At 39.6% G+C, this 14,288-nt stretch overlaps 1 protein-coding gene across 1 annotated transcript in view; it reads left to right on the top strand.

The window, feature by feature from the left end:
* KCNB2 (potassium voltage-gated channel subfamily B member 2) overlaps positions 1-14,288 on the top strand; it is a 201,348-nt gene that overhangs the window by 2,676 nt on the left and 184,384 nt on the right. The window contains exon 2 of the mRNA XM_042786118.1: positions 13,103-13,787. Within this exon, the coding sequence (XP_042642052.1) occupies positions 13,209-13,787 (579 nt within the window). The 5' untranslated portion in view covers positions 13,103-13,208. The remainder of the gene's footprint in view (positions 1-13,102; positions 13,788-14,288) is intronic.

Raw genomic sequence — 14,288 nt, 5'->3', positions numbered from 1 at the left:
AATATTTTTTCGTGGTGCTACTGTATTTAAAGCTACCTGCTGGAGGACATTTCAGTCCGTGTTTTACTCTGTATGTTGTTCTTATATAAACAGCGCGTTGGGGAGGGGCTGTCTGGTCTCAGCTCTGCATGGTTTAGGGGAAAGGAGTCTTAGTGAATGCGAGTTGAAGTACCTGGTGAAGGGGGCAGCAACTGGGGAGCGCAGCAGGGCTGTGGGATCCTGCTGCAGACCCCTCTGAAGGGGTCTGCCCTCCTGAGTACGGACCTGCTGCTCCTGACAGGCAGAGCCCAGGAGGGAAAGCCCGGAGCCAGAAAGGGAAGCGCTTGAAGTTGCGAGCCACTTCCCTTCAGCTTCACCACAGTAGACATACACGCATTCTGCAAATGAATTTTTTGGATGTTTTCAGGGGTCATTTTTATTAACTCATCGTGTTATTGCATCATACCTTCTGACCCAGCAACAGTATGCTCACAGCTCTCGGAGTTAAATAACAAACGCCTCTGAAAGGACTTTCCCTTTCTCTGTAGTACTGCTATAGGACATTTTTTCATTTTTAGAAATATGATTTTTTTACCTAATAGGTGTCTGAATGTTATAAACTTAGACATGATAAAAACAGCCTGTTGTTTACTTTGTTGAGGCATGCTGTTTCTACTCTTATCAGGGTATGAGCACCCTAAGAGAAAATATTTTTGATTTCTCATAAGTAACTGGCATCTTTCTGTTATGGATATTGCTGAGGTAGTGGCACCAGGTATCTAATGTCGTGGATTTTATAATAAATCCTTGGGACATGTTGTTTTAACTCACATTTTAGCAGGTAGAAATGAGTGTCTACTTCCCAATGAAAATTTTAACTGTAAATCAAAGTAAACTTTCCAATTTTTATTTGCAGAGATCTCTAAGGTATACCAGAGTGTTCTATGGGATACTGTGAAAATAAATTGCTTGGGACATTATAGACTAGATTTTTTTCGTATTGTAAATGTAGATTTTTGTGCAATACCATAGCATCTTACATTTATTTATCTAGAATTCTCCAGCCAAGGGGAAGGGATTGGGAAAGAATTTAATTATTTTGAATTTTTCCTTGAGTATTATACAATTTTAGATATCACACTGCATGCTATCATAAATAGATTGCTTAGTGTTGCTCAAATGCAATCTAAGTAATGTGCATATATATTAAATCGTATGATTAAATACACAAAGTGAACAGAGAAGCTGAACAGCTCAATTTTTTATTGAATAGAACTTGGGAGTTTCTGATCTTGGTTAGCTGTAGGTATAAAGACAGTCCCAGTATAGCTTCCCAGATCACTGAATACCATAAAAGCCTCAGATGTAATATGCATCAGTCAAGGTGTTTAAAATTTGTTAAGCTTAAAACTGCCTGTATTTTCCATTAAAGCTGGAAGGACTGCAAAGGCAATTCTGCCTTTTGTCCTTCCCGGTGCTCGTTACAACACATAGAAACTTCAGTGCAAGTCGCACATTGGCATCCTCCTGAAGTTTCACTTGTTTACTGTGCAATGCATCACTTTCTTCCAAGGCTGGAGGGCTGGAGTACTTTTTTCACCAATGTGAAGGTATGACGATATTAACTGCATAATCAGCAAATAATGAATATTATTTTGAATTTACTTGTTCATGGATTCTGGTGACCGCATGAGCAATATGGAAAGAATAATGGAAAAGTCTTAGGCCACTAAAATTGGCGGGGTTTTAAATTCATTTGTTTCTAATGCAGGAAATCTATATTTAGCCATAATGGTAGATCAGCTGTGACCCAGGTGTCTGGCTTCTGAAGGGCCCTATTCCTCCTCCGGATGACTATAAAGAGTAGTCAGTAGCATCACTGCTGGCAGCAGCAAGAGAGTCAAAACCAACGATCTATTAGCTAATAAATAATATATGTCATGCTGGCATAATGCAGCTCTTACTATTTAGGAGTAGGCAGTGATAAGCAGCAATTGCAGTCTTTACAAGGAACAATGGCAATCTACCAATTTACCTCCCATAATATCATGACAGGGGAACCACGGTACGCTGTGAAATTGTGTGAGGACAGGTAGGGCCCAAGCCCAGGTGGAGTGGCCGAGCAGCTCCTCGTCGCAGCACCGGCAGGTGATAAGGAGAAGCCTCTGTGCTGGTCAGTGCTTCTCCCTGGGAAGTCATGCTTGCTATTGCAGGGTATTCTTCATGCTGCCATCGTATTCGGGTATTAGATTGTTTGGAAATAAACATCAGCCCTTTAGGTAAAACCATGTAACGAGGAAATGAATGCAAAGCTGTGCTGATAATTAACTGAACAAAGCTCTCAAACGTAATCTTCTTTGATGACACTGGAGATGAGCTTCTTCCCCTGACTGCCTAACAAGTTAAGAAATAGAAATCAATTATGGAAGTAGAGTCCAAATACAGAATAAATTGGACCCAATTAATAAAACACCTCAAGGCAGTTCATAAAATAGTTTTTCACGGTACCTCAGCAATTGTTGACTTTTAGAAAATTAGCTGTATTTTAAATATATGTAGAGAAAAATTGCAACCAAACTCGGCAACTCAAAATGAGTCCATAATGCTGCTTTCTACAGAGTTTTCAGTTGTGTTTTTTGCCCTCTTAATATGTGAGGTTTTGGTTTACCTATAAGGTTGATGACCTCGTCTCAGATGGAAGTACTCTCAGATGACTGAATAATCCTTCTATAATTCATGGCCATACGTTTGGTGTAAATTTGCATATATCAGGGAGATTCTGAGACAGTTTGAGCAGAAAGTGCTGGCAAGCTGCAGCAGCTAGAAGAAACCCACTAATGTATTTAAGCAGACTCAAAACAGTGAACTGGCCCAATTAGCCTTGAAATCACAAAGCTATGAATGACACTATCATCCGTTCTCATCCAGTGCTTGTTGAGATTAATAGCACACAAAGTTGGTCTACCTTAACAGTAGTGCCATCTAGAAGGTCTTGCCTTCTAGAATATTTCCATCTCATGCTTTCTTCATTCTCATATTGCTGACATAGAGCAAACTTCTTAACTGGGTAGGCCTTGTGCTTGAATTTATATTCAGGACTAGCCTGGCTACCAATAGTCACTTTAGTCCCTGTTTAGGCATGCCTTTAAAGTAGCAGTGGCAGTGTTGGGTATCTTCCACTACCCTTGAGCCAAAGAAGGGATGAGAATGTTTGGCTGTGCCAACATGTTCATAGATCACATAGTAGAAGCAAAAATGTCTGGCTTTTGTTCAGTAGTCATGTGGTTAGGGTACTTACCAACAAAAATCAGGCTTTTAGGCCTTTCTTAAATTAACATGATACAAACAAATATTTCACCTCTTGTAAGCTAAGCTCCCCCCCAGCCAAAGGACTGCTCATTCCCCTCATCCACAGATTCATGACTGTTGCCTTTGGTGGGAAAAGGGAGGGTGGTCTCCATCCCTGCAGCCATCCTGGGGATTTCTGGTAGCAACAGTAGCCTAGAAAATATAAACCTCAGGTTTGAGTCACCAGAGATGAACGTGGTCCCTGGGTGAACATTTAATAATCAGGAAATTGCATCAATAGGTTGCTACCACCACCTCAAGGTATATTTTGAAAAGAGTGGACCTTGTTCAGTTCTTTTGAAGGACTGTGTTTTATGTGCCCCTTGTAAGAGGAGGTTTCCGGGCTTAGAATATCATGTGGGTGAGCTGTGTCCCTTTTGATCCTGCTTATGCACTAGGCCTGGATGGGAGTTCGGAGTGTCTCCTTTCTGACCGTGAAGTATCATGTTGATCCTGCTTTAGAGGTTCCCACACCTTTCTTTGAACTTAGGTCTTGCATGTTTAATATTAGAAGACCTGAAGTAATGGTCCTGATGAAGCACATTTTTTAAGAGGATGCTGTGGCTTTTAAAAATACGTTTTGGCTTAATAGAGGTAAATAAATTAATTTATAGTGTCAGTTTTATGAAAACTTTCCTTTTAGCTTCTCTTGATTTCAGAATTACAGCAACAGTAGTAGGGAATTCTACATGATAGAGGGTCCTCGCTTTTTTCTATTGTCAAGTCAACTTGAGGATCAAAAATATCAATACTTCCGGTATCAGCTTCCTTTAAGCTTGATATTCTGCTTTCCAAAACTTACGCTGTCTCCACTTGTGATAGGAAAAAAGTCAGTGTGAAAATGAAGTGTAGCTGCTTCTCTACAGTGTTAAACTGGAGTTCCTAAGAACATCTCTCCAAACTGACAATATCCAAACTGACTGTACCTTCGTGCAGTATGTGGAACCAAAACACTTTAGATAAGATTGGGAATCAAAGTTTTCTGCATTCTGGGTGACTGCTTCTCTCAGATGAGTAAAACAAGATGACAGGTTGTCATAGGCCCTGCATGACAACTTTTAGTGGTAGTTCAGGATGTTTTTTTCAAGGCATTCCATAGTTTAAGACATCAAAATGCTGAAGGGATGGATTCTCCAGAATCAAGCCTAGACTGAAATTTGTCTTAATTTTTAATGATAAAAGCTTTTTGTGAAGACTTGCTGATGCTATGACCTTGGGGACATTTCCAGAAATTTACAAAGGCACTTGTCAGAATAGAGTCACCCCAAAATCCAGGCCTTGATTCATTCCTTCCAGCTTCAGTGCTTCTGTGAAGCACCAGAGATAGGAACGTAGGCTGTACTCCTGCTGGGTAGAGTCACTGAGTTAAGACAAATATCTCTTGAGTAAATCTGCCCGTCTCAAACTGAAATCTTTAGCCATGTCACTTCCTATCTGTTGTCTAGGTAGGTCTAGGCCTACTGCTGTCCTTGATTCAATCAGGGAACATTCCAGTTAAAAATGGTTCAAAATAAAATTTTTGACAGAAGCAGCAACTGAATGACAATATTCTCATTTCCAAAGAAGTCACTAAGAATACAGCCATGCTTTCCTTAATTGTAGATCTAGAATGATGGCGTTGCAAATTTATCCTTTATTAGAAAATTCAAACATTGTAATAGGATTCTGGACAGAGTGCTACAGCCAGAGTTTTGGGTCAAGTTTCATTCAAAAAGGGATGAAATCTGACCCTTCTCAATGTGCCTCATTGCTTCAGACATTGTTCTCTATGTATACAGGATAGTATTATATACTGTGTAATGTTTCCCTGCCTAGAAACCTAGAATCATTATTCAGTAGTACACTATGCAAGCTTTTCTTCAGGAGAACAAAAAGACATCTGTGAAGTTCTTCAGTGCTTTCAGCTAGCTGGCAGCACTGTCATTGGTATGGAGCAGTGGAAGACTGAAGGGTTATAGAAGATAACATGTTTACAATAGCCCTAAAACTAATTGTTTTAGGACAACTGGTTACAGTAATGCCTCCTCAAAGAAGAAATGATGTGTTGACAATCTCCTCCATCATCTTAATGCACTGCAATGCAGTTAGAAAAAAAAATAATCAAGTAGTGGATGAAAAAATTGCAAATCAAAGCCCTAATTTATTAATATTAATGTATTTACTATTATTACTGTATCCTGTATATGTAAGATCTGTACATTCTCAAAGAACTGTACAGAAGCACCAATCAAACTGTGGGTGCAGAGTGCTAGCCAGTATATAAATACAGTCTGATTTAGCCCTGAAATGAGGATCTTACATAATCACATTTCTATAATATCTGGTTGTTTAAAATTAAAGAAAATGATCTGCCATTTGGCCTTGTACTTCTGTCTGACAGCTCATTCCCTCTGAAATTTCCAGGGAAGGCTAAATATGCAGTGAAAGACAGTATCTTTGGTGAAAGCAATAACTCAGCCCTTAGCAACCAATTGTAAACATAAATAGTAAAGTGCAGGCAGACAGACAGTTACATTCTAAACAAGAGATGCTTCAACCTGGACTGCAGTGGAAATGCAACTGTTTTTGTAAATTGAGCAGAAACGCATCAGGATTTTTTTGTAAGGATCATATAGCCACACTTGTTACAAGAACCAACAGCAGAGCATTGCTAATAAGGAAAGACAGAGAACCAGAGATGGCCTCACATGAAGGCTGGTGGTGATCTTGACTCAGTGCTGGGTTGGACTGCAAAGCCACGTTCATCGCTCTCTTGAGACCTCGGTGCAGTCTGGGGGGGTGCCCCAAACCCAGTTCTCAGCTCCAGAGTTGTGGTGAGGTCCAACTCAAAAAGTCCACTTAAGTCCTAAATTTCATACAGGTCTTGAGATAAAATGACACTGAATGATGTCAAGAGCATTCAGCCTGTTGGTGTAAAGTTGTCCACATCACCTGTAGCAGAGTCCAGGGCCCGCCCACAGGGCTTTATCTTGAGTAAGAGCTCCAGTAAGTAATTACAAGGGCTACTGGGGTAGTTAGAAAACTCAGATAGGCCAAAAGTGCCAAGCTTGTACGACTGCAAGATTTTACAAACATTTTATCAGTTATACTGTCCCTCTTACTAGGTCTTCTATCTCCTTACCTATTTCTGTCTGGCTTTTCTTATCCAAGGCTCTTTGGGAGTATATAAAGCCTCTGAGTCTGCTGCTCCTCGGTGAAGTTCAGCTCATCCATCTAAAAGACACTTCTGTGCTCAAGATGGTGAGAACAGGGAGTTAGCAGACAGACTGATTTAGTTGATTTGAAAAGTTTGTCTATAAAAGGCCCCATCTTTTTCAAGTGTTTCCTGCAGATCTCTGAGACTTTGTGCAGCCAGTGTTTAACTTTCACATACAAGAAATCTGTGATGTCTGTTATGAAATAGAAATAACCATTGTTTTAGACCAGTTAGCCATACTAACACCTCAAGAGTGGGTTTTGCAGGATTTATTCTCAAAGCAGGATCTTACTTTCCATAGACCAACCCATCCATAGCTGTAAGCAGAGCTCTCAAGGCTACAGGTGCACTTTGGTCTTAGCTCATGGAAGGACCCAGCTTTCTTACCATCCCCGCCACCCACCAGCGAAGATGGCTCTGACCGTGGTTGTGCTCTGGCATGAGCCAGCCATTGCTCGCAGGGGATCTGTCACAGGGGAGACAGGCTCAGGATCCATCTTTGCCCCTTCAGGCCGCATAGCTTCAAGTGATTTCATCCACTCTGCTCTGAGGACTTGAGCCCAAGTGCTATCACCAGTAGTCAAGACAATCAAATCTCAGCTACTTCTCCCCTGTGCATGCATGCATGTGTTCCTGCATATGGATGTGAATCTGAGACATACACGCGATGCTCAGGAATACTTTGACATGTTTCCTGACACTTTCTGCCTTCAGCTTGCCAATCCTTAACTGTGTGAGATGTGACTTCTGTAAAGGTGGGAAATGGAAATAACGAATGCCTCATTTGAGCGGGATGTTTTTATTCAGAGTTTTAGCTATCATCTCAGCCATTTTTTTTAAAAACTGAAATTAAAGGAAAATGCTGTTAATGAAGATCGCACAGCTCACCATTAAGAAACTGCAAGTCTTCATATTTTGAAACGAACAGACATTTGATAGCTGAGATGTTGTGGCAGAGATATTACAGCAAAGCAGAAGTTGGAAAAAGCAGAATCATACAATCATATAAGCTGGCATATCAAGCTGTAAAAATTTATTTACTCAGTAGAAATGTATTAGTTTGTCGCAACTAACTTGCTCTATCTTTTCTGGAGTAACTTGCTGTATTGCAGGTTATAGGCTCTAAGAGTCAGATGATGAGGTGGGCACAGGCTCTCTAAGGCTTTTTAGAATCACAGAGTACCTCTAGTTGGAAGGAACCCATAAGGATCGTCTAGTTCAACTCCATGCTCCTTTCAGGACTACCTAAAGCTAGGAACTAAACCATATGACTAAGAGCATTGTCCAGACACTCCTTGAACTCTGACAGGCTTGGAGTCATGACCACTTCTGTGGAGAGTCTGTTCCAGGGACCAACCACCCTCTCAGTGAAGAACTTTTCCTAATGTCCAATCTGAACTGCCCCTGATGTTATGCTTACCAAAAGCTAAAGCTAGTTTTTCCATAAAGTGTTACGTATCTGCATTATATATGGATCTGATTTTTGTCACACTTTAATAAGTAATTTTTGATAGCCGAACTAATCAATGCAACAATTATATCCTCAGATTTTTCTGTATTTCAGTGAGCATTTTTGCCTGGGAAGAAGAAAAAACATTGACCTTAGATTTTCTGGACTTGAAAAAAAAAATACATTGGGATCACCTTAGTTATTTTGTTTAATAATTTCAAAATGTCTCATTTTGATCCAGAGCTTTCTTAACATGAAAAAAAAAAAAAAAAATGTCAGTACATTTAGAACAAGAAATCCAGATTTTGTTTTAAAAACATTGAAGACAGACTTTCAACAAATTCTGAAAACTTCTTCCATTTGTTTCCAAGGCAAGAAAATGAATTAACTCAATCTTTTCTTGCAAACAACTTGACAAGTTTTGACAAAAGGATATCTTCTGACAAATATGGTTAAAGTTTGTCTCTCAGAAGTCAGAACAAGGCAAATTTGCTCCTCTTTCCTATGGGCCTTATGATACAGCCTCTTCTTATGTACCCCATACTTTTTTCCTCACAGTGCTTTAAATGCATGGGGGGAACATCATCCAACAATGAAGTACACGTATGTGGTGTAGCATCTCCACCTTCTTTGGAGAAGTTAGTATGGCAAAGATTTGGAGGGAAGCTTATGACTCAGGCATGCAGAAGTAGCTTGGATGTGAATCTGTTTGGAAAGAGGTCTTGCCCATGGAGTCCATGGAAGGGGCTGGTGCTGGCATGGTGACCCCTGTGCGTGCCGCTAAACTCACCTAGGCTCCAAAGCAGATGGTTGTGGACAAACCATTTAGTAGGAGCAGACCTTGAAGCATGCTGACTCTCCAGCCATCCCTGAAAATTATTTGGGAGGGTCCTAACCGTGCTGTGCCAGGCAATGTTCTGGCAATGTGACAGCTCGGGCAGCTGAGTTCCTCTGCCTGAGGGTTTAATCTGCTCACGTAGGCATGCCCATCAAATGTGATAAAAATGCTCAGAACTCTGTAAAAAGCAGCTATCTCAATTTGAGCAGCCAGAATTATTGGATACTTCAGGCATCTATGACCTTCATTTCTCCATTATAAAGCAATGACAATAATGGCCTCCTAGGGATGTTGAGAAGGGAAAATCTTGAATACCCTAGAAGCACTCAGGTAGGATAGTGAGGGCTCCCTGAGGGAAAATCATCACTTTGCGTGTAGTGTTGGGTTTGCAGCAGGACATTCTAAATAACATCAGAAGCCAAATACCAAACGAGAAAGATTAAAAGTAATAGCAAATAATTACCCATTCACTTAAAGCCGGAGGGATTGGTGCGGGGGGAATCACACCATTAAAAGCTGTATGTGTATGGTGTGGGGGAAGACACTTAACCTTCATTCCGGCTTTCCCTAGCTTTTTGAGTAGTAGTCTTTGCAGTTTTAACTTTTATTTAATGCAAAGAATTGGTTTTGATTTGGAAGTTTTATTCAATATTACAGGTATTTTCCTATGGCCATTTAATTATTCCAAGGAAAGAATATGAGGTATATCTGGAATTGCTCTTTTATATCTGTGGTTAGAATTTGCGCCTTTCTCTACTGATTGCTAAGCAGTGCTGGTGAGCAGCAAGCTGGCTTTGCCTGCCCGCCGAGGGGTCGTCGCATTTCTCACTAGCCCGTCATGGATAAAGTGCATGGTGGAATTGCACACAGCCAAAAAAGTTAAGGCAATAAACTAAACAGAAGAATATTTTAAGCCTTCTCAGGACAAAAGACTATAGTGTCTGAAGAGTTAGTTGCAGTAGCTAAAATCCAAACAGGTTATTTAATGAATTGTAAAGGTAACCTCTCTTGCATAATTTTGTTATAATGAAAGATCTGGTGATTTTGTTTGAAATTTATAATGTGGATTATAAAGTTTAAAATGTTATGTAGTTGAAGTAAAGGCTACTGATTATGTTTTTGTTAAAGGCCCGTTTAAATACAGGCTCCATACTACAGGCTTGAGGAAAAACTGCGCAGGAAGAAATTTGAAAAAATTATCAGCAAAAAAACAAAAGAAGCCATGAAGAAAGGCACTTGGAAAGGAAACTAGATTTCTTTTTTTAAAAGTTACGTAGTCCACTGCTTATATATATTTCAATGAAAGCAGCTCTGAAAAAAGGAAAAAAGAGCCCTCACATTTCAAGATTCTTCATTTGATAAAATGCTTTTTATTTTTGACCTTTTCAGAGTACCAGATGTTGTAAACACTGGTTCATCCCTTGGTACATGCGTAGCACCTTGGATCCAGCCTTTTCAACACTAAACTTAATGATGTTTCACTGCTGACTTCAGTATGACCACAGTTAACCACGATTTTAAAAGATTTTTGGAAAAGCCATGTTTCCTCAAGTAGGAAGGTGCAACTGACAATTATACTGGCATATCAGAAAATATTTTATCTGCTTTAGACCAGTCTCGGTGACACTGTAATTTTGCACTGCTTAACAAATCTGTGAGGTAACTATACTGCATAGAAGCTAAAACAATGCATAGTCTTGCATATCTTCAGTTTTGTAATCAGAAAAGCAAATGAAGATATGGTTAGCCTAAGACTAATCAGATCAACTGCTTGATTTCTACTGTGTTTTACTTGGTATTGCTAATGTTAGGGTACACAATTAAAAAAAAATCAGAAATCCCTGAGATGGAATAGTGAATAAACTAGTGAACGTCTGTAGAAATTGCCTGAAGACTTGACTGATTTCATGGAGAATGACAGAACTTCTCTATGAATTTCTTAAATTCTTGTGTTTTGTTATGTAAGACATCCTTTAAAGGAGAAACGTCATTGTGCATTAAAGTCTAAAAGGATTTTTTTCAAAAGAGGTTGTAAATATTTCTACTGTGGAGAAACATCCTCTCATAACTGCTTAGTGTTTTGTGGTTGTCTCTGTGTCAGAAGACTGATACATGCAGCACAAACCACTAGGAGATGCTTAAGTGAGGAGACCTTGTGAGGTCTTGAGTCCCCCCCTGCTTCTTAGAAGTCCCTCATCATCCCCTTGAATCCAAGGCAATGAGGAGGAGAGTGAGACCAGAATAAAAACCAGCCTAAGGTGAAGAAAAAAAAAAGCAAAACACAAAACAAATGCAACAGAAAAGAATATATATTGCGTCAACTGACGGATGTCAGGGCTTTGATTTTGATATGACATTTATCTTTGTAAGTGAAGTTATCAGATTATCTTTTTCATGAATGAAGGTAAAGGCTTAAACCCTTACGTAAATAAGCACAGAGGTGTTCTCGGTTGCACAGGGACATCAGGAGGGAGCTTCACAGTGCAGTGCTGGAGGCAGGATGGGAAGACACAGAATATTTTGGCCCTTGTGTTTTTGAAGTAAGTTCAGCTTAACAGTGAAACTGTTAACACGGTGGTGTTTGGGGCTGTTGCCATCATGGGGGTTAAGACAGTGAGCTACACACTCAACCATAAAAAAGTAAATCTGTAAATGTAAATATTGCTCTGATGGGTAATTTTCCTTTTCCCTAATATTTTTGGACATGGAATTCCATTAATATCTATATCATATATGGCTGAGCCTTATTATACTTTATCTGTTGGTGGAGGAACTTTTAAAGTTTATATATAATGAGGTCTAACAACACAGTCAACACTGTTATAAGCATGTCAGATGATATGCTGAAACAATTCTTTGATTTTACTGATACTTTTAGTAAAGGATTATTCTGGATCTTCACTGCTCTGGTGAGGATATGGTCTTTGTGACCTTTTAATTTCCTTTCAAGTTTCCACCTTTTTTCATGGTGAGTTTGTACCCATTTTTAGTTGTGCCATCAGGGTCCTTTAGTACAAATAGTTCTTTGCCCTCCCTGGTGTTTACCCTCGATGTATTTATAGGTGACAATCCCATCACAAGCTTCATGCTTATTCTGCAAAGAGGATCAAATTCTTGTTCACATCAAATGCTTTTTTAAAGCTGGAGTTATTTCAGTTCCACAAAAAAGACTGTTGACTTGTTGATTTGCAGAGAATGGGAGGAGATGCCAACTCAGGAAAATTACTAAGGAGTACTTTCCTACTTCAGAAGAGAAACTTGTCTAAGCATTCTTAATATTCGTCCCTTTGGACCATGATACCATTGTTAAGTTATTATTTAAGCACTGTGTCAGATACCTGACCATAGTAGAGGTGGTGGGAGTGTTTCCTTCCTGTTTGATACCGATATTCCAGATTTCATGAGGAACAGCTGCACTTCAGAGTTCACTGAAACATTAGGCACAGTGAGTGAGGATGCACCTGTGGATTATTAAAAACTGAGATTGCTGATTGCTGTCATGCAATCATGTCCCTGCAGCAATTTAACAGGTGAACAAGTGGGGCAGAGAAGAGCCTTTCTGAGGAGCCAGGGAATGGTATGCACAGTCCTTGCTTGTATAGCATGTATTACTGATTAGTTGGCTGCAGAAGAGTTAGAATTCTTTTGACCTATTTGTAAAGAAATAATCACTGTCTGGTGCTAAAAAATGTGACTTGTCAGGATGGCAACTGAATTGTTTGGTGAGTAATGTTTGGCCAGGAGATGATACAGCAAATCAAGGTTTCATTTGGGAGAGGGAGGGAGACAGTTTGGTTTCACAGGAGGTTTTGATATGCTGTAATTGTTTTATTCAGTTTCTGTGTCTCCTATATTTGAATTTTTTAATAAAAGACAAGCTAGCCTCTGTCTCACTTTTTCCTTATGAATATCCCTACAATCTTTTCATTAACACACCTCACAAACTAATTAGTAAGTAATCAGATTAAGCTAACATGTCTGCATCAGAAATTGATTAAAAAAAAAACAAAACAACAAAGCAACAAGAAGGCAGGTCTTCTGTACAAACTGTCACAGTTGATTTTCATGAATGCAGAAATTCTAGTGAATTTTTCCTTTGCTTAAACATAGTGCTCTTAGCTGTTCCAGTTGTTCCAGTGGTTCTGTATACTACCATAAAAGAGTTTCACTGTAGAGAGAGCAAATTGCCATCATTAAATTTTCATCTGCATATGAAAGTGTGAAAGGAGAGAGAAAGAGATTGGGGAATATATTGCACATTGCAATATTCTAATTTTTTGTCTTTTTTTAGCTTCAGGAATGGAGCTGTCTGTCTGAAGAGGACTCTGCCCAAATATTTGTACTCTCTGAGCTCATTCCCCTGAAGACTCTGGTGTTACAACTGCATCTTCTTCAGAATGGCTGAGAAGGCTCCACCAGGGATCAACAAAAAGTCTTCAAGGTCTACTCTTTCTCTGCCTCCAGAACCAGTGGAGATCATTAGGAGCAAAGCCTGCTCACGGAGAGTTAAAATAAATGTAGGTGGGCTCAACCATGAAGTGCTGTGGAGGACTTTGGACAGACTTCCAAGGACACGATTAGGAAAGCTCAGAGACTGCAATACTCATGAATCTCTGCTAGAAGTATGTGATGACTATAATCTGAATGAAAATGAGTATTTTTTTGATCGACACCCAGGGGCTTTCACTTCCATTTTGAATTTCTACAGGACAGGGAAACTACATATGATGGAAGAAATGTGTGCTCTTTCTTTTGGCCAGGAGCTTGATTACTGGGGGATTGATGAAATATATTTAGAATCTTGCTGCCAGGCAAGATACCATCAAAAGAAAGAGCAGATGAATGAGGAGCTGAGGAGAGAGGCAGAGACAATGCGAGAGAGAGAAGGGGAAGAATTTGATAATACCTGCTGCCCAGAGAAAAGGAAGAAGCTCTGGGACTTGCTGGAGAAACCCAACTCATCTGTGGCAGCAAAGGTAGGAAAAACAGTAGGCTTAACCAAAAGACAGTAGTAGTAGTAAACGGTTTCGTGACCCATGTATCTAACATGCTGGAATCAACTTTCACTAAAATATTTAGAGAAAAGAAAATTCTAAAAATCTACATATAATGAAGTGAATACACCCAAGTCTGTCCTAAAACCCACTGAAATCAGCAGAAGGAATCCTGTTGACTTCAGCTGATCTTAGGCAACTGCTACACTTCTGATGTGTATAATCAGAAACATCTGTGTGATTGTTAATGGACTTCATATTAAATGCTTTGATGAAAATGCAGCCAGAGAAACTTATCTACTTTTCTGTTAGGAAAGCATTTGGTTATGAGAAACAGGCATTTCAGTCTTGCTGCTTGTGCTATTACAGGTATTGCCTAGGTGTGGTATCAGTGTCTCATGAGCTGTGCTGGATAGGTTATCAAAGAATAGTGTCAGCAGCTGCTGTCTGGCATGGCTTTACATTGGGTAAGGCAAGGATTGC

Source organism: Tyto alba, unplaced genomic scaffold, assembly GCF_018691265.1.
Source record: "Tyto alba isolate M040663 unplaced genomic scaffold, T.alba_DEE_v4.0 Super-Scaffold_9, whole genome shotgun sequence".
NCBI classification, from domain to species: Eukaryota; Metazoa; Chordata; class Aves; order Strigiformes; family Tytonidae; genus Tyto; species Tyto alba.
Note: the sequence above shows the minus strand (reverse complement) of the source record. Positions and strands in the feature narration are given on the sequence as shown.